General features: G+C 39.2%; 1 protein-coding gene across 1 annotated transcript in view; it reads left to right on the forward strand.

Annotated features, from left to right (window-relative positions):
* Window positions 1-20,613, forward strand: part of IL13RA2 (interleukin 13 receptor subunit alpha 2) — a 67,998-nt gene that overhangs the window by 46,508 nt on the left and 877 nt on the right. Inside the window, 7 exon segments of the mRNA XM_027767048.1 lie at window positions 3,316-3,467; window positions 4,530-4,683; window positions 7,453-7,573; window positions 11,266-11,450; window positions 13,587-13,704; window positions 15,650-15,828; window positions 19,915-20,030. Coding sequence (XP_027622849.1) covers window positions 3,316-3,467; window positions 4,530-4,683; window positions 7,453-7,573; window positions 11,266-11,450; window positions 13,587-13,704; window positions 15,650-15,828; window positions 19,915-20,030 — 1,025 coding nt within the window.

A 20,613-nucleotide genomic window follows, 5' to 3' on the forward strand; every position in this document is an offset into this window, starting at 1 on the left:
GGGATGGTCACGCCGCAATCCCTTCTCCTCCATTCTCCTCTCGGGATCTTGGGCACGCACGCACACGCGCCCGGCGTGAGTTTTAAGCCACCGGGTCCGGGACACGAACCGCGGTCGACTACGTGGGAGTCCAGCGACATAGCCATTACACTAACTGCTGGTTCCCAACATAGTGATTTATTTAAGACAGATTTTTTTTTTTTGCTATAAGGGCATGTGCCCTCACTGGAAAGAAAGAGACAGAGAGACAGACAGCAAGAAATCACGTCCCTTGAGGAGGATGGTCATGCCACAATCCCTTCTCCTCCAGTCTCCTCTCAGGATTTTGGGCACGCATGCAAACGCACCCAGCATGAGTTTGAAGCTACCAGGTCGATTTATTTAAGACAGATTTTTTTTTTTTGCTATAAGGGCATGTGCCCTCACTGGAAAGAAAGAGACAGAGAGACAGACAGCAAGAAATCACGTCCCTTGAGGAGGATGGTCATGCCACAATCCCTTCTCCTCCAGTCTCCTCTCAGGATTTTGGGCACGCATGCAAACGCACCCAGCATGAGTTTGAAGCTACCAGGTCTGGCATGAGTTTGAAGCTACCAGGTCTAGAACTCAAACTCTGGTCAACTACTCCCACGTAGATATAACCATTGCACCATCTGCTGGTCCCTGTGCCATAGTTTTTATGTGGATTCTTTTCCACATCTCAGTAAATATCATGAAGTATTAAAATGAAAAAATGTGGCAGAAATGAGAAGAAAGCATTTGTAAAAAGGCAACATGAGGGGGGCTAGCAGGTGGCGTGGTGGTTAAGGAGCTGGACAGTCCCACATGGCCAACCATAGTCCAAGTCTCGGACCTGGTGGCTTACTTTCTCACTTTCTTTCTCTCTGTGTGTCTTTCTCTGGTCCAATGAAAATGATGAAATGAATAAATAAAATTAAATAAATAATTCTTTTAAAAAAGGCAACATAAAGGAAATATAGTAATACTAGATTTGTTAGTAGAAAATACATAAAATTATATTGTGTATATACATGTATGAACATGTGGAGATCTTCAAAAAGTTCATGAAAATGTGTATTATGAAAAAACTATGCATGGATTTCTATGGGGTTTTTTTGCACCAAAATAAACTTGTACTTGAATTCCATTTTCTACATATTTTTGAGGTTCTTTTGTTTATTATATATATGGCTTGCTTTTGTTGCTTTTTAAAGAACCAGGTGGAGAGCCATTGCCCCCAGTTTTCTCCCCAACCTTTAATAAAACAGGATTATTTCCTGATGTCAGTCTACTCAGCTGGCTGCCAATTTTACTAAAGTCTTTCCACACTGGTTCTTTTCTTTTTTTGGAAAAGCTTTCACTACAGAGCGCATGCGCTCGCCAGACAGACAGAAAGAGACAGAGAGACAGAAAGCGAGAAATCACCCTCCAGAGGGGATGGCCATGCCACAATCCTTTCTCCATTCTCCTCTCGGGATCTTGGGCACGCACACACATACGCCCGGTGTGAGTTCTAAGCCACCGGGTCTGGGATGCAAACCGCGGTCAACTACGTGGGAGTCCAGCAACATAGCCATTACACTATCTGCTGGGCCCTTTCCACACTTTTCATATCTCTGAACTTCACTTCACTAGAGGATTCTATAATATGAACCAGAATGGATCAAGATCTCCCTGTTCTCTAGTGTCATAAGGTACTTAGCCACAGTAGTCACATTTTCTGTATTCTATTCCATTTTTTGGTGTCTGCCAGAATGTTGTACGCATACAGGAAACACTGAATTAATATAGATTGGTTCATGCTGTTAGATTTATGTAATAAAGTGTTCTCATACTAGGTCAAATTCTGGGCTATACGATCCCAGAGATAACTCCAAGTTGAATTTTTGTTTCTTTCCCTGTGATTTCTTAAAGAGAGGTAAACTATATATAGTAGTAATCTAGTTGTTTTTTTTATTTTTTGAGAGAGAGAGATTTTGCTATAGGGTGTATATGCTCACCAGAGAGACAGAGAGAGAGAAAAATGAGAAATCACCCTCCAGGGAGAATGGCTGTGCCACAATCCCTTCTGCACTGTCATCCTGGGATTTTGGGTGCACACACATGTGCCCAGAGTGTGTTTAAAGCTGTCAGGTCTGGACCTCAAACAGCCGTCGGCCATGTGGGGATCCTGTGCCCCAACCACCAGGGCATCTGCTGACCCTAGATTTTCTTTTTAAGAGAGATTTTTTGTTATAGGGCACATGCACTGGAGAGACAGAGAGAGAGAAACAGAAAGTGAGAAATCACCCTGTAGGGGGGGATAGCTATGCTGTAATCCCTTCTCCTCCATTCTCCTCTCATGATTTTAGGTATGAATGCACACATGCCTGGCTTGAGTTTTAAGGTGTCAGGTCTGAGACTCGAATCACAGTTGACCATGTGGGAATCCAGCGACATAACCTTTATGCCATCTGCTAGTCCCTGACCCAAGATATTTAGAAAGATTTCAAGATACAATTTATATAACATAAAACTCTCCCTCTTCAAATTTAATATCAGGGGAGTTCCAAAACTTTGAAAAAATAGAATTAAAGTGCAAATTTGGGACCAGCAGATGGCGTGATGGCGAAGGTGCTGAACTACAATATAGCTGACTGCAATTTGAGTCCTACACCTGGTGGCTTGCTTTCTTACTTTCCCTCCCCCCTTCCCTGTCTCTCTCTGGTGAGCACATGTGCCCTATAGCAAACTAAAAAATAATAATAATAATAATAATTGATAAAAGTAAATAATTCTTAAAAAAATAAAGTGTGAGCTTTTCTTGCAAAAATTTTTGAAATCTATGCATACTTTTTTGATAATACACATATTCCATGAACTTTTTGAAGACCCTGCATATTTAATGGTTTTTGTATATTTGCAAAGTTATGCAACAACCACTGCTATCAAATTTCAGGAGATTTTCATTACCTTCAAAAGAAACCCTTTGCCTGAGGCAGTCAGTCTATATCCACTCTTCCCGCTATCCTCTGACAACCACTTATCTACTTTTTGTATCTGTGGATTTGCTACTTCTGGATATTTCATACAAGTGAAATCCTATGTGATCTCTTGTTACTGGCCTCTTTCACTTATAATGTCTTCAAGGTTTTTCCATATTGTAGCATGTATCTGTACTTCATTGCTTTGTATGGCTGAATATTATTCCTTTGTATGGATGTACCAGATTTTGTCTAGCCATTAGTTGATGGACATCTAGGAAGAATCTATATTTAGCAACCTTTGTCATGAAATACAGGAAAAAATACAAATATTTTATTGATTTTATTGCAGTTAATCCTCCTCAGGATTTTGAGATAGTGGATCCCGGATATTTAGGTTATCTGTATTTGCAATGGCAACCTCCACTGTCTATGGATGATTTTAAGGATTGTCCAGTAGAATATGAGTTAAAATACCGAAACATTGATAGTGAAAGATGGAAGGTAAGTAAAGCATGCACTTGTAGTATCAGAGCGACCAGTTGGGATTTTCTTGTGGTTTCCAACTTCAGTGTCCGTTCTAATTCCGAGATCTCAATAGTCCTGATCAATATGTGTCAGGCAAGCATGGCTTCTTTTATATTCCATGCATTCGGCCGTATTCGTTTTCACCCCACCCAGTGTTAAAACTCTCATTGGAAGTACATAAAAAATACCCTGTCCCCTCGCATATGGACTTAAAGTATACATACATATTTTACAATGACTTATATACTTAATAATGGGTCTTACATATGCTGGAATGTGAGCTGTTCCTTTATAGGAATCAAGCCTTACTTATCTTTGTATCTGTACCATAGAACAAAGCATGGTTCTTTGCGTATATTGTAGTAAGTTCTCAGTGAAAGTTTGTTGAATTATTAACTATTTACATACTCCATGAGCACATTCATTCAAATATTTCCGTTGTAGAATCATTCTGTTACCTCTCTAATTCAGCTCGGGAGTTTCAAGGGACAATTTAAATCAAACATTTATTGAGCAACTTCTTGTGCCAGAGACTGCTAGGCATCCAGAATATAACCATAAACGATAAATGCTTTTCATCCTCCAGGAGCTCAGAATTTGTCCAGCTTTCTCCAGTTACCTGGGACCTATTACTTTACATGTTTCTGTGGGTTTTATAATCTAGTTCAAAGATGATCTATCATTTGCCAGGTGAAATATATATGGTGCATGGAAATTAGCTATCTGATTCCAAGTCGTTTATAGTTCAAGTGTCTGTAATAGGCCTTTTTTTCCTTCTAGAAGTTCTTGTTTTTGTTTTGAATGAGCTGCTAAGATTCAAATAGTCTCATCAAGAGGTATGATATACAAAGGAGAGCTCTGCTAGGAATATTCTGAGGTTTTGTGTGAGATCAGCATCTGGAGTGTGTGTTAGGTACTGGGGACTCTCCAGGGTATAAATGACTTCTTAGTCCTATGAACGTAGCTCACTATACCATGGAAATTTCTAACCTTAACTTTGTCTCATCTTTTTGTTTTGTTTTGTTTTAAATCAAACAGACCATCATTACTAAGAATCTATATTACAAAGATGGATTTGATCTTAACAAGGGCATTGAAGCAAGAATACACACAATTTTGCCAGGACAATGCACAAATGGATCAGAAGTTCAAAGTTCATGGACAGAAGCTACTTACTGGACATCACTACAAGGTTAAATCATGGGCTGGCAGGTGGTGTGGTGATTAAGGAGCTGGACTCCCACATGGTTGGCTATGGTTCAAGTCCCGGACCTAGGAGCTTGATTTTTTTTTTTTCTTTCTCTCTCTTTCTCGTGAGTGCATATGCCCTATAGAAAATGAAAAAATAATGATAAATAATTAACTTTTTTTTTTTAAAAGAAAGGTTAAATCTGTACCCTGTGACAGCGTAGCCATGGTGGCTCATGTCTTTTCAGCTTGTGTCCATGGCTTGCCTTTATGCCACTGTCCCACGTCCCTGCTGGCCACGGTTAGGATGTTCAGCACACGCTGTGCCCTGTGGGGGCCAGGATGAAGCCCAGGGATCCTCAGTCACAGTTGTCCTTGGTGCTAGCTCAAATTCCACATAGAGCTACACAGCTGTGCTGCCTTTGATGTTAGAGGGTATTAAAGACCGTGTTCGTTACGTCCTCATGCCCTATGACAAGATTGATCCAGAAAAGCTCTCAGTAAATTCCCTTTTTTTAAAAAAAAAGTTTTTCTTTTCTTTTTTAAAGAGCTATTTATTTATTTAATTCCATTTGTTATTATTATTTTTTTTAAATTTGACCACAGAGAGACAGAGACAGAGAAAAGGAAAAGGAAAAAGCAAGCCGCCAGATCTCGGACTGGACCCATGGTCGGTCATGTGGGAGTTCAGAATTTGAAATTCCTGATACAGATGCAGAACATTCAATGTGTCCTCAAGTAACTGTAGATTATGGGACCAGTAGCTGGCATAATTGACTATGTCGCTGGACTCCCATGTAGTTGACTGTGGTTCGAGTCCCAGACCGGTGGCTTAAACTCACGCCGGGCACATTTCTGGAGAGTGCCCAAGATCTCGAGAGGACAATGGAGGAGAAGGGATTGAGGCGTGGCCATCCCCCTGGGGGGTGATTTCTCACTTCTGTTTCTCTGTCTCTCTCTGTCCGTCTGGCGAGCACACGCGCCCAGTAGCAAAAACCTCACAAGAAAAAAGAAAAGAAAAGAAATTGTAGATTACATCGCAGATAAGAAGGATGTTTATGAATAAAATGCCAGAGCCCTTTTCTTCACTGAGAGGACTCTGATGATGCTGAAAAGTATCTGGAAGTGAGAACACATTTTGGCTTTATTGTTGACTGACAGAGTAATTCTGTTGGTCTTGTATTTAAGTTGGCTAAGTGGCTTGTCCTTTGAAAATAAATCTATAAAACCTAAAAAAAAAAAAAAAAGTGAAATCAAGGCTCTGTTTTGATATTTGAAACTGTCAGAACAAGGCCATAAGGTGGCATGTTGGTTCAGGCGCTATATTTCCATATGGCTAACCACGTTTCGAGCCCTGGACCCATTGGCTTGAAAATCACACTTGACGCATGTGTGTGCGTGAAATCAAGGCTCTTTTTTTATATTTGAAACTGTCAGAACAAGGCCATAAGGTGGCATGTTGGTTCAGGCGCTATATTTCCATATGGCTAACCACGTTTCGAGCCCTGGACCCATTGGCTTGAAAATCACACTTGACGCATGTGTGTGCATGCCCAAAATCCTGAAAGGAGAATAGAGGAGAAGGGATTGTGGTGTGGCCATCCCCCTGGGGGTGTGATTTCTTACATCCCTTCTCTCTGTCTCTCTTGTCTCTTTCCATTGAGGACATATGCCCTATGGCAAAAACCTAAAACAAACAAACAAAAATACAGTCAGAACAATCTTTGTAGTGTGTAAGTTCCTTAACTCTTATGCACCAGATCCTGTGACAATGTAACACTAAATAGAATTTTTCTTAGTAGTGAGTCACCGTCCCCCCTTTCTTTCTTTCTTTTTTTTTTTTAATAAACTCATACTTTTTAATTCCCTTTTTCCAAAACTTTTTAAAAAATTCATAATTGGGTACATATGTGCTCACATGAGGGTGAGAATGAGAGCGAAGAACACCCTTCACCGGGTCTGGTCACACTTCAATTCTCTTTCTCCAGTCTTCCAGCCCATTTGACCCTGAGCATTTGAGCACACGCTCTGTGTGTCTCAGACTGACTGGGCTGGGGATTCAAACCACAGTCACCATGTGGGGTCCAGCTTCTCTTGAGCAGTGCATTACCATTGTGCCATGGAGCTGGCCTGGTAACTGACCATTATGAATTTTTTACACTTGCAAACATACTGATAAAATTTTCATCTTATATTAATATAGTTCCAAGTGTTTGGGTGGTAGTAAATGTGTTTTGGCTCAACTGTTCAGAACATCCTAGAATAAGCAATTGTATATTTTTATATATGTTTCCATGAGTATTAGTAAATGAACCCTCAAAAATTTTTGATTTTGCACAGCCCACTTGTAGTGAAGAGATTACAATAAATTCCTTTAAAAATATTCCTGATTATATTGATTGCCAAATGTAGTATAGAAGTCAAAGAAAATTAAATAAATTTGGTGTAGTGATTTGGGTCAGCCAGTGGTGTGGTGATTAAGGCAGCTGGATGCCACATGACTGACTGTACAGTTTGAGTCCTAGACTTGGTGGCTTGAAAAACACACTGGGCATGTGTGTGTGCATGCTCAAAATCCCAAAAGGAGCGAATGATGGAGAGAGGCTTGTAGCATGGTCATTCCCGTGAGGGTTGCTTTATCCCTGCCCTTTTTTCTCTCTGTCTTCAGGGAGCACATGTGTCCTCTAGCAAATTTAAAAAAAAAATTGCACAGATATTCACAAATGCTTTGTCGCCTTGTCTTTCATGCATTCACAGTTCATTTATCCCTTAGGAAATCTGGAAACTAAAATTCAGGATATGGATTGTGTATATTACAATTGGCAATATTTACTCTGTTCTTGGAAACCTGGCATGGATGCAAATTCTGATACCAATTACAACTTGTTTTACTGGTATGTATTTTAGAATTAGAATTCCAGGGACCAGCAGGTGGCATGGTGGTTAAGGCGCTGAACACTCCCATATGGCCGACCATGGTTTGAGTTCCAGACCTGGTGGCTTGCTTTCTCACTTTCCTTCTCTCCCTTTCTGGTCAAATTAAAATAAATGAATGAATAAATAAAATTAAATAAAAAAGAATTCTTTAAAAAAAAAAGAATTCCATATTAGGAAACTACATACCAAAATTAGCCCATAGTATGAGCAACTATATTTTCGCTAGATTAATTTTATTAGGTATGCCACAATTGTATTTATGATGATGGTTGTTTACAATTATTTGGGGGTTTAAAATGGGACTAAGTGCTTGTAGGCAATAGTTGCTAGAAGGCATACAATGGGTGATATAAGAAATGTTATGATTTCTATACTGAATTAAATTTTGTATCCTTTACATAGAGTTATAACTTTAAAAATGTTGGCACATTTCATATTCTTGACCTTTAAAAAAAGCAGTTATCTGTTAAGCTATAGTCTTTTTGTGATGCCATCCTTTTGTTAACTGTCAACTGGACTCTTTTTTTTTTTTTGGAGAGGTTTTTGCTATAGGGCGCATGTGCTCGCTAGAAAGACAGAAAGAGACAGAGAGACAGAAAGTGAGAAATCACCCCCCAGGGGAGATGGCCAAGCCGCAATCCCTTCTCTTCCATTCTCCTCTCGGGATCTTGGGCATGCACGCACACGTGCCAGGCGTGAGTTTAAGACACTGGGTCCAGGACTCCAACTGCGTCTGACTACATGGGAGTTGACCGACATAACCATTATGCTAACGGCTGGTCCCCTGGACTCTTTTATTTCCTTCTTTCCTTATTTGTCTCATACTATTGTGATCACCATGTTCTGACATTCCTTTGCAAGGTGGCATAGTTGATTTTTCCTTCCAGTCTCTTAACTTCCTTACCTTACATTCCATACCTGGACAATCTCCATAGCCTTCCAAATGATCATTTCTTTGCTTCTAATCTCTCGCCTTTGCAATCTCACCCCTTCCTATGCATTCTGGATACAGCATCCAGCTTTATCTTCTTGTAGTGCCATTTTTAGATGCTACTCCTGTGTTCCAAAACCTCCAGTGGCAACTTGTAGACCCAAAGATACAATCTAGACTGCCATTCAAGTCTCTGCTTCCTTGTCTCGCTGCCTTTCCAACATTATTATCTGCCATCGCCAATTTGAATATTCCACTCTACTTATACCTACCTCTCAATTTCTTTTCTCCCCATGTTATCTTCTTTTATGCCTTCATGTACATTGCCATGTGCAATGCCTTCTGACTTTCTCTTTCACCAACTCTTATCTATATTTTGAGGTCATGTGATACCCAGTTTCATTAACCCTCTACTGATCAGATCAACTTCTGCTTGTTTTTTCTCTAGACTATTACTTTTTATAGCTTTTAATTAACTATTGTCCACGTGCACTTCAATTTTTCTCTTATCTGTATACTTTGTCTCCTCTCAAATTTTATGGGATTGATGGGCGTGGACTCCTTCTTGTATTTCTCTCAACTATTCTCTGCAGTGCTAAGCTCATAGTAGATTATCACAAAATACTCATTTTTATAAATGAATAAAGCAGATGATAATGTTGGCCAATTGAGAGGTTAAGTATCAGAATATATGCACTTACTAAATAATAAAAAACCCAGAGCAGAAAAAGTGGCTATTTGTTTTTTAGGCCTAAATTATCATGACATTTTTCTTTAGCATAATATATAAGGTATAAACTATGAATAATCCTAAGAACTGAGTTCTAATTCCTGCTCTGGGATCATTTAATTTAGTGGCGTTGGACAAATAATTTCCTCTTCTGGGTTCTCAATTTCCTCATCTGGAATGAGGTGGGTAAATTCTTAAGGTCTAAATTATTTGCTAAATTCAACAAGCATTAAGCATCCATTACTGTGGTTGAAAAAGACAAAACTGTATGGGAAAAAGTTCCTGCCCTCCTATATGTTGTAGTTTGTGTTTAATATAACTTTATCTTCATCTTAGTGAAACAGGGAGGGATAAATATTAACACTTTAAGGCCAGCCCTGTAGCTTAGTGGTTAAGAGAGCCAGATCTCACATGGCTGACTGGTTCAAACCCTGATATAGTGGCTTGACAAAAACATACCAGGCACATGTGTGTGTTTGCTCCAAATCCTGACAGGATTGAGATATGGAAGAGAAGGGATTGTGGTCTGACCATTCCCCACTGGTGAGTACTTTCTTCCTCCTCCCTCTCTGCCAATTTCTCTCTCTTGCTCTCTAGCAATTAAAAAAAAAAATCAGATACTGTAAAATAAGGCCTCTGCACTGTCACCAAGTAAATCCGTGTAGAGTCAAGCCTAGTACTCAAGGCTCCCAAACTCTAATCAGATGGACTAACCAAGAGACTATGATTTTGGGAACTGTGCTTAAAGAAAATACTTGACATAAAGTTAATTTTGTAGAGTCTGAGTGTTTGTACCAGCACTTTATCAGCTGCTCTACTGGCTTCATTTCGAAAAGGATTTTAGGGCCAGCAGGTAGCGTGGTGGTTAAAAACGCTGGACTCCCATGTGGCTGACCACAGTTTGAGTCTTGGACCTGGCAGCTTGCTTTCTCACTTTCTCTTTCTCTCTCTCTCTCTCTTTCCCCCCTCAGTCAAATTAAAAGTAGTAGTAATAATAATGATGATAATGAGGGACCAGCAGTTGGCGTAATGGCTATGTCGCTGGACACGTATGTAGTCAACCGAGGTTCCAGCCCTGGACCCGGCAGCTTAAACTCATGCCAGGCACATGTATATGTGTTCCCAAGATCCCAAGAGGAGAATGGAGGAGAAGGGATTGTGGCCATCCCCTTTTGGGGGTGATGTCTCACTTTCTGTCATTCTGTCTCTTTCTTTCTGGCAAGCACATGCGCCCTATAGCAAAAACCTCTCTAAAAACAATAAATAAAGTTAAATAAAGTAATTTTAAAAAAAGAAAAACAAAATCAAAACGGATTTTAGCTCCTTTCATAGATGTCATATTTTGTATTGCAAGCAACTCCTTAGGAAAATAAACCAGGCATTTGATACTTTGGAAGTCATTAGGGAAATCCCTAATTCCCATTAACTTTATTACTGGAATGAAGTTAAGTTAAAAATAAATGATAATATTTCTTGTTGATAGAATAGAACATTAGTCATTTACTTGCCAGACAACTAATTATTTTCTGTTTGCATCCACTTCTCCAAACCCTGGTTGGCTTTTCGAGGTTTATCTTTTGATGTGTGTTCTATCCTCAGGATCTTCATTCATTTTATTAAACATAACAGTATTTTGTAAGTCTGCTTTTAGATCTGGTTTATTCTAAAATTACTTCTTCAGTAAAATAGCAAGAAGGCAATATCATTCAGGATTATTTATGTAAACTGAAGTTTTTCTTAATAGGATTCCTATTCTTTGATTCACGGTGAGTCAGCATAACCAAAGTACATAAGAATCCTTACCAGCGAGATTGTTTGGAGACTCCTATCTGATTGTGTGTCATCGTGTCTAACAGAGTAGGTGCTCAAATAAGTATTGCACATGATTTAATGATGTTTTTAACTTCACAAGATAGAATAATAGAAAAATGAAGCACCATAACACTAAAGGATAGTGGTAAACACAATTCTCATACTTCTTTTTACAGGTATGAGGGCCTGGATTATACATTACAATGTGTTGATTACATCAAGGCTAGTGGAAAAAATATCGGATGCAAGTTTCCCTACTTGGAATCATCGGACTATAAAGATTTCTATATCTGTGTTAATGGATCATCAGAATCCATGACTATCCGAGCCAGCTATTTCATTTTTCAGCTTCAAAATATAGGTGATGTAAACGAACAACTTGAAATTCATTGTTTCTAGTTTAGGGCATTTATAACCACTTGGAAAAGAGAGTGAAAAAGAGAGAAAGGAAGGAAATTACTGATGTATGGAAATACAAAGCCAGAAAAATGAGGGCCAACAGAGTGTGTGAGAAAGTTCTTATTAGATATAAAGGTTTGGAAGATAAGAAATTGAAGGAAGGATTAAGTGTCATTTTTCACTTAGAACTAATATTTCCTAGCTTCAGCGGATCCATCTGCCTTATCATTCTTTTGTCTAGTGCTAGTGATGGGGCAATTATGAAATCACTTATTCTCAGGCCTTGCTAGGCAAATGGTTGAGTATTTTCAGAGTGTGTTCTCAGTTTTTGTTTTTTATTTGCCATAGGATGCTTTCATTCACCAAAAACAGACATTAAAAGAGAGATGTTGCCCCTAGGGGAGATGGGAAAGTGAGAAATAGCCCTGCACTGCAGCCTCTTCTCCTTCATTCTCTTGAGATTTTGGGCAAGCACACATACATCACATACATGCCCGGCATGTGTTTCAAGTCACCGGGTCTGGGACTTGAACTGTGCAGTTAGCCACATGGCATGCAGTCACCTTAATCTCCATACCTTCTGCTGGCTTTCAAATATTTTTTTCTTTTCTTTTTTCTCCTATTTTTTGTTTAGTGTTTTTTTTTTAAATTATTTATTGGGGCTGGCAGTTAGCATGGTGGTTAAGGGTGCTGGACTCCCACACAGCCAACCATGGTTCGAGTCCTGAAGCTGGTAATTTGCTTTCTCACTTTTGCTCTCTCCTTCTCACTCTGTTCCTTTCTGGTCAGATTAAAATAAATAAATATTTTTAAGAAAGAATTATTTATTTAATTTTACTTGTTATTTTAAAATTTGACCAGAGAGACAGAGAGGCAGACAGAGATGGAAAATGACAAAGCAAACTGCCAGGTCCAGGACTCAAACTGTGGTTGGCCATGTGGGAGTCCAGTGCCTCAACAACCATGCCACCTGCCAGCCCCCTTCTTCTTTTTCTATAGGGTGTGTGTGTGTGTCCTTGGAGAGACAGAGACAGAGAGAGGAAAAGTAAGAAATTACCTGCTGGGGGATTGGCCATCTCACAGTCCTTTCTCCTCCACGCTCCTCTTGGGATTTTGGGCACACACACATGCCTGGAGTGTCTTTCAAGTCACCAGGTCCACAATTCAAACATTGGAATTGGCCATGTGGGATCTGGCTGCCTTAACTATCATACCATGTTGCTGGCTCCTTCAGTTCTAAGAGTTACTAGAATGGCACAGAATAATAAACCAGACCTGAGTTTGAATCTTGGATCTGTCCCTTTCTAATTTTGTGACTTAGGGTGAATTACTTAACTCTCTGTTTTCTTTTTTTTTTTTTTTGGAGAGGTTTTCGCTATAGGGCGCGTGCGCTCGCCAGACAGACAGAGAGAGACAGAAAGCGAGAAATCACGCCCCAGGGGGGATGGTCACACCGCAATCCCTTCTCCTGCATTCTCCTCTCGGGATCTTAGGCACACATGCACACGCGCCCGGCGTGAGTTCTAAGCCACTGGGTCCAGGATGTGAACCGCGATCGACTATGTGGGAGTCCAGTGACATAGCCATTACGCTAACTGCTGGTTCCCTCTGTTTTCATTTTTCATTCAGTAAAATGAAGATAATAGAGGAGCACCTTATAGATTTGTTGTGAGATACGAATGAGATTATGATGCAACATTCTTTGTTCAGTGCCTGACAAGTCATAAGCAGTAAATAAGGGTTAACTAGGAATAAAATTATTAGCAGTGCTGGTTGTGGTTTTTTCTAATGCTATACAATGGAAAATGATTATAATGATTTGAGTCTTACAACTTTTCTCTTGAATATTTATCAATATGTGACTTAAAATATTTATCAATGTATGACTTAACAAAAAATGAGTTTCCAAGATAACCAAGCTTCTCAGTGGACACATTTTGGCTGGCAAGCAACTATGAGTTTAATGCATATTTAATAGTCTTGAGTCACCTGGTTTATTCTTGGAGGCTTTCATTACTAGATATCCTCACCTTTGGATAACAGCTTCTGTTAAATTTTAACAAACTTCATATTGAAATGTTTTCCTTTTGCTTTTCAGTTAAACCATTGCCACCAGGTTATCTTAGTCTTTCTATGAAGAATTCCGACTAAGTTAACCTAAAATGGAGCATACCTACAGGACCCATTCCAGAAAGGTGTTTCATTTATGAAATTGAGTTCGCAGAAGATGATACTTCCTGGCTGGTATGAATATTGCATTTATTCGGGATAATCATAAAAATACCCTTTTCAATAAAACAGCAAACATGAGAACCAAAACCAGTTGTTATTCACATGAAGAGTAGGACATGACATGTATCTTAGTTTAATTTCCAGAAGGTCAAATAACCTAGCAGTTGAAAGAAAGAGATTTGGAATTTGAAAGCGTAAGCAATCATGTGGCTTTAAAAGCTCTGTAGGACCTTAGAGCTAATCTAGTCACTTTTTTCCAGTTTTGTATAAATACATCAAAGTCACCAAGAGTTTACAATGGATTATGAAAAAGATTCAGGAGGAAAACAAACAAACAAAAATAAACACAAACCCAAAAACACCTCTTGAGGAGCAACCATCAGGTCAAAATTAGAGTATGGCTACGAGAGAATGGCCTCTACCAGAGCAGAGGGGCTAACAGGGAAGTAGGCACTGCTCCCTACCACCAAGAATGTAGTAATTTTTTTTTTAAGAATTATTTTATTATTTAACTTTATTTATCCATTTATTTATTTTAATTTGACCAGAGAGTGATAGTGTGAGAGAGAGAGAAAGAGAACATGAGAAAGCAAGCTGCCACATCTGGGACTCGAACCGCGGTCAGCCATGTGGGAGTCCAGCGCCCTTAACCACCATGCCACCTGCTGGTCCCAAGAATGTGGTAATGGTTTTAACCCTGTATTGTCACAGGTTCATTTTATTCATTGGTTTCTAATGTAGGTAGTGGTGGAGACCAGTAGGTGAGAGAGTGAGACACTTTTTGTTGTTGTTTTTTAAGACAGGGACAGAAAGCAAGAAATCACTCCCCAGGGGGCGCTGGCCATGCATCAGTCCCTTCTCCTCCATTCTCCTCTCAGGATCTTGAGCACACATGCACACGCGCCTGACATGAGTTTTAAGCTTCCGGGTTCGGAACTTGAATTGGTCAGCTACGTGGAAGTCCAGTGACATAACCATTGTGCTACCTACTAGTCCGAGACACTGGTTCTAATTAATGCATTTCATATATGGACGAGAAAACTGATTCTTGACAGGTCTCAGGGAGGTGAATTGACTTATAATCAAAATTATATAGGTACAATGAGAATCCAGATGTGATTTCCAGTCTACTTAAGTGTACACCATATTATGCTGGTTCCCAAGATAAGTTACAACAATTAAAAGCTGTAACTTTGGATAAGAAAAGTTCTTCAGCCTGTTGAAATGTGCAATTGAAGTAATTGCTCCAGTTTTTTTTCCCCCTTTGCAATCACCTGCCTTGTAGTATTTTCCTATCTGAAATAGTAGTTTCATGCTAAGCCCTGAGCACTACTACCCAGGTCTGATTGACATTAACCACAATAATGGGGAAAAGCTTTATGTGTATGAACTCTATAGTTCACATAGAAACAACATTCATGTAATGGCTGTGTCTTTTGGTAACTCGGTGTACGTAGAATCTTCCAGCTTATAAAATTTGAGAAGTTTGACATTAGTCCAGACTTTGGGTATTAGAGGAATTTTGCCTTCTCATATGTGCTATCTTTTATATGAGTGATCCATCATCATTGCAGAAAACGTTTAAAGTACAGGCAAGAAAAGAAAGGGGAAAAAAAAAAAGAGCGATTGTTCAAAAAAAAAAAATCCCACCATACAGAGAGACGACCACTGCTAGGATCATACCTTTCTAATCTTTCAATGCATATCTTGTATGTAACAAAATCCACTTTGAAAGTAACAGATGGAATCTGTCTAGCTGCAATTAGATCAAATAATGACATCTTATATTTTCCTTGGCTTTCAGACGACCACAGTGGAAAATGAAATGTACATCACAAGAACCTCAAATGAAAGCCAACAATTATGCTTTTCAGTAAGAAGCAAAGTGAATATTTATTGCTCAGATGAAGGAATTTGGAGTGACTGGAGAATTGAGTTTACAGAAGATGATACTACCTGGCTGACGACAACAGTGGAAAATGAAATGTATATCACAAGAACCTCAAATGAAAGCCAACAATTATGCTTTTCAGTAAGAAGCAAAGTGAATATTTATTGCTCAGATGAAGGAATTTGGAGTGACTGGAGTGAGAAACAATGCTGGAAAGGCAGTGCTCAGAGGATAGGAACTAGATCACTGGAGCTATTTGCGAGCACAGTTCATTTGCTTTGAGTGTAGTTTGTAATTATGGAAATCAAAGGCTCTTGCGCATAGTCTCAGAGAAGATAAAGCACTTCAATAGAGCATAGATTTATCGGAAGTCTAATATTCACCTGTAAGCTGGGAGTCTTGTTATACTTCTATTATCAACATTCTGGTTTTTCTGACTGTCTGTTAAAAAGAATATGCTAGTTCTTTTCAGGGTGAAGTCAGGAGCCCCTTTGTAATCAATATTTTCTTGTGTTTTCAGTTTTCAAGAGAACAGAAATATTAAAACAAGGGTAGACCAGCCTACATTTATGTTTGAGTGTCTAGTACTATGCCTAACAGTTTTCTAATTATGATGTCATTAGTTAAATGCGTATTCCATTTACTTTCAACACTGAGTTAAAAGTGATTTATGATAAAAAGACATCTAAATTACATAGCAACATAAGCTATAAAGCTTAGAGAGTGAGGCAAAGTGAGATTGTGCTTTCAATATACTAGCTTTATCATTAAAAATTACTAATAATTGGGGCCAGCAGGTGGCATGGTGAGTAAGGTGCTGGACTCCCACATGACTAACAAGTGGCTCGAGTCCTAGACTTAGAGGCCTGCTTTCTCATTTTCCCTGTCTGTCTCTCTCTGGTGAGTGCACATGCCCTAAAGCAAATTTTTAAAAAATAATAATAAATACAATTAAATAAATAATTCTTTAAAAAATCTTCAAAAATTGCTAGTAATTGTTCAAAATGGAAAGAAATCAATTCAGTGTTGCTCTTTCAGGTATATAGATGTAGATACTACTATAAATACATACACAGATTTAGATACAGATAGATACTGGCTTTATTTTTTAGAGAGAGATTTTTCTATAGGGTGTGTGTGCTCACTGGAGAGAGAAAAAGACAGAGAGACAGAAAGCAAGAAATCACCCCCAGGAGGATGGCCACACCACAATCCCTTCTCCTCCATTCTCCTCTTGGGAATTTGGTTATGCACATAAACGTGCCCGGCATGAGTTTTAAGCCACTAGGTCTAGGACTCAAACTGCGGTCAACTACATGAGAGTCCAACGATGTAACCATTATGCCATCTGCTGGTCCTGATACTAGCATTTTAATGAATTGTTCATCTCCTTTTATGCTACTCTATTGGGTTGTTTGGAAAGTCATGACACATTTTTGCATAGAAAACGAGAAAAATATGTCATGATTTTCCCAACAACCTAATATTATAATGGAATTTCTACTATCTTCCTATGAATCTAGTGGTATCTTTGTTCCCTTTCATGCTTCAATTTTATTAAACAACTAATATGTTTCAGTCTTCTCTGATGCTGGAGATACAATAGTAAAGAAATCCCTCCCTTTGCGGAACTTACATTTTATTCCCAAGTTGAGTAGAGATGGGCAGTAAACAAAGAAGCCAAAAATGTTATAATCACAAGGGTCATTGAGGAAAAATAAGTAGGGCAGAAGAGAACTCAGTTAACCAAGAGATAACATGGGATCAGAAGGAACATTTACTGGTTCTATGCTTTTTTATTGTTGTCAATGCTACAAGAAATCTGGAGACTCTACATAAGGTTATGTTCTGAATCTTGTTAGTCCATGCTTTATATAGTCGATATGGTGAGTATTTAGCCCCATTTTCAAAATGAACATCCTTTCATGTGTTTTACATACACTCTTATGCGATATTGATGACTGCGATTTGTTTTGCTCTGATGGATAGGTATCTGTTTGTGAAATCTTGTTTTTTCTTTTAAGAGAATTATTTATTGAATTTTATTTATCATTATTATTATTTTTTAATTTGCTACAAGGCATGTGCACGAGAGAGAGAGAGGCGGGGAGAGAGAGAAGGAGAGAGAGAAAGTAAACTGTCAGGTCTGGGGCTCAAACCACAGTTGGCCATGTGGGAGTCCAGTACCTTAACCACTATGCCACCTGCTGGCTCCTCTTGGTGAAATCTTATTGGCTTTAAAATTCAGAACAAAGACTTTCTTGAGTTGCATGTGGTCTTAGTTCTTTAGGATATTTTCATTTCAAGTTCTAGAAAAGTAGGACAGTAATGTTTTTGGAAGTAAAAATATATTCTTTTCAGGCTTGCATAGGAAAAGGAAGTAGAACCTCAGCAAAGGAACTCCTGCCTTCCTGTTGTTAATTTGGCATGACAGAAAAATCAGTCAGCAGTCATTTCTCTGGATTAACTGAGCTGAGCATATGAATTTGGTCATTTTTCTAGTAGAAAATAAAATTCTAAGGGAATGGGACTATAAAAAACATGAGATGAGGGGAGATTTGTAGGTCTGGGTGAAAGATTCAAGATGCTTTAAATGACTGCAAAACAAGTGGGAGATACTAGTTTGCGAAGGACCGACTTTGCCTACTTTTTATGTTTATTTAGTGGTGGCTCATTTCTTGCTAGTGAAAGGTCATCCTAAAATAACAAAACAGAAAGAAAATCTTATCTCTCCTTTTAGTTTCTAAAATTTAAGACAGTATTTAAAAAGGTGACCTTAAAAGATTAGCTTCAGGATGCCTATTTGGCTTGGTGGTTAAGGCAGTTGTATCCCACATGGTGAACCCTGCAGTTCGAGTCCTGGACCCGGTGGCCAGAAAAACATGCTGGATGCGTGTGCATGTGTGTGCAAAATCCCTAAAGGAAGATAAGGTGGAAGAAAAGAGGTTGCAGAGTGACTGTTCCCCATGGGGGTGCTTTCTTCTCTCCCTCTCTGTCTGTCTGTCTCTGGCAAGTGCAGGCACCCTCTAGTATAAATAAATAAATACATAAATAAATAAATAATAACATTTTTTAAAAAGCTCCATTACTCACAGGAATTCTCATCAATGACCAGCTCTTGATCATTACAGTATCATATGATAGAATTCAACAATTTGATTTCTTGTGCAAATTAAGAGATGCGCAACACAGGGCCAGATGGTGGTGCAGTGGGAACAAACTGGGTCCCCTTGCAAATGTTCCAAGTTCACGTCCTGGTGCTCTCCTGTATAGGCTGGGTGCACAAGCAGGTGCCCTTTATCTGGGCTGGCAGAAACTAAGGGTAGTTTGCAGCATGAGGACGCTGTTGGGGTTGCCTGCCGCTCTCTGTGTCTCTGTATCTCATGAAAGAAATAAAGCAAACTTAAAAAGATAAAAAAAAAAATGGTGCAGAGGACATTTAAAAAAAAATGTTTTTGCCATAGTGCACATGTCCTTGCCAGAGAGAGACAGAGAAAGGAAAAGTGAAAAATCACTCCTCCGGGTGGATGGCCAAGTCATAATCTCTTCTCCTCCATTTTCCTCTCTGGATCTGGGGCACCCGTGCACAGGTGCCTGACTTGTTTCAAGCCACTGGGTCTGGGACTTGAACTGTGGTTGGCCGCGTGGAAGTCTGGCACCATAACCACTACGCCACCTGCTGGCCCCCTTGGTGTGATTTTCAAACCATCAAGTCAGCCTGGAACCATGGTCAGCTGTGTGGGAGTCTACTATCTTAACCACCATGGCACTTGGTAGTCCCAGGACTTGTTCGTTCAATCACTTGGTTAATATTTCAGTATTTTTTGTGTGTGAAAAATTCACAAGGTCAAATTTTAAAAGCATATTAGGAAATAGGAATTGTGTTTTGGGAAGTGATTTTTCCAAGTGAAATAAAAAGATGTCACAGTTCAATAAAATACCTGTTCTGTATGAAAAGTGCACAAGTGAGGGGAATGGTGTACTCCAGCACAGCTATATCATCTCAAGATTAACTCGTTTCTCCATCATTTGTTTGAAGTATATAAAACAGTTGTTTCATGGGGGCTGGCAAGTGGTATGGTGGTTAAGGGTGCTAGACTCCCACCTGGTCCACCGTGGTTCAAGTCCTGGACCTGGCGGTTTGCTATCTCTCTCTCTCTCTCTGGTTAAATTAAAGTAAGTAAACAAATAAATAAAGTTAAGTAAAATAATTCTTTAGAAAAAAAGAACAGCATTGTTGGTTTTTTAAAAAATATAGTATAAGTCTCTAACACTTCCCCTGTTTTGTTCTTTTTAATCCTAGGTAACATATGGAAGGAAACTTTGCTATTTTTCTTGATACCATTCGCTTTTGTCTCATTATTTGTTTTGTCAATAACTTGTCTGATTTTTCATAAGCAAAAAGCTTTATTGAAAATGGTAAGTTATGTAACATTATAACACTTAGCCTGTCTGAGACAGTAGATAACAAAGTAGTGCTCTGAGTTTAGCACCACTGGACCTATATTTTATAATTTTGCCTGCTGACTGGGTATACAGTTGGTGCTGCATGGATTATGATGATATCTTCAGAAAACACAATAATTAAACAATTGGCCCTGGGGCCCGGTGGGTGTCTTGGTGATTTTATCGCTGGACTCCCACATGGCTGACCATACTTGAAATTCTGGACCTGGTGGCTTGCTTTCTCATTTTCCCTCTCTCTTTTGCTCTCAGGTCAAATTAAAAAGTAATCTTTTGGGACCAGCAGTTGGCATAATGGCTGTGTCGCTGGTCTCATGTAGTTAACTGCGGTTCGAGTCCTGGACCCAGTGGCTTATACTCACGCCAGGCGTGTGTGTGCCCAAGATCCCAAGAGGAGAATAGAGGAGAAAGGATTGTGGCCATCCTCTCTTGGGGGTGATTTCTCACTTCCTCTCTCTGTCTTTCTGGCGAGCGCATGTGCCCTGTAGCAAAAAAAATCCTCTCCCGTTCAAAAAAAAAAAAAAAAAGTAATAATAAT

The sequence above is a fragment of the Tupaia chinensis genome, unplaced genomic scaffold (genome assembly GCF_000334495.1).
Source record: "Tupaia chinensis unplaced genomic scaffold, TupChi_1.0 Scaffold143886_1, whole genome shotgun sequence".
NCBI classification, from domain to species: domain Eukaryota; kingdom Metazoa; phylum Chordata; class Mammalia; order Scandentia; family Tupaiidae; genus Tupaia; species Tupaia belangeri.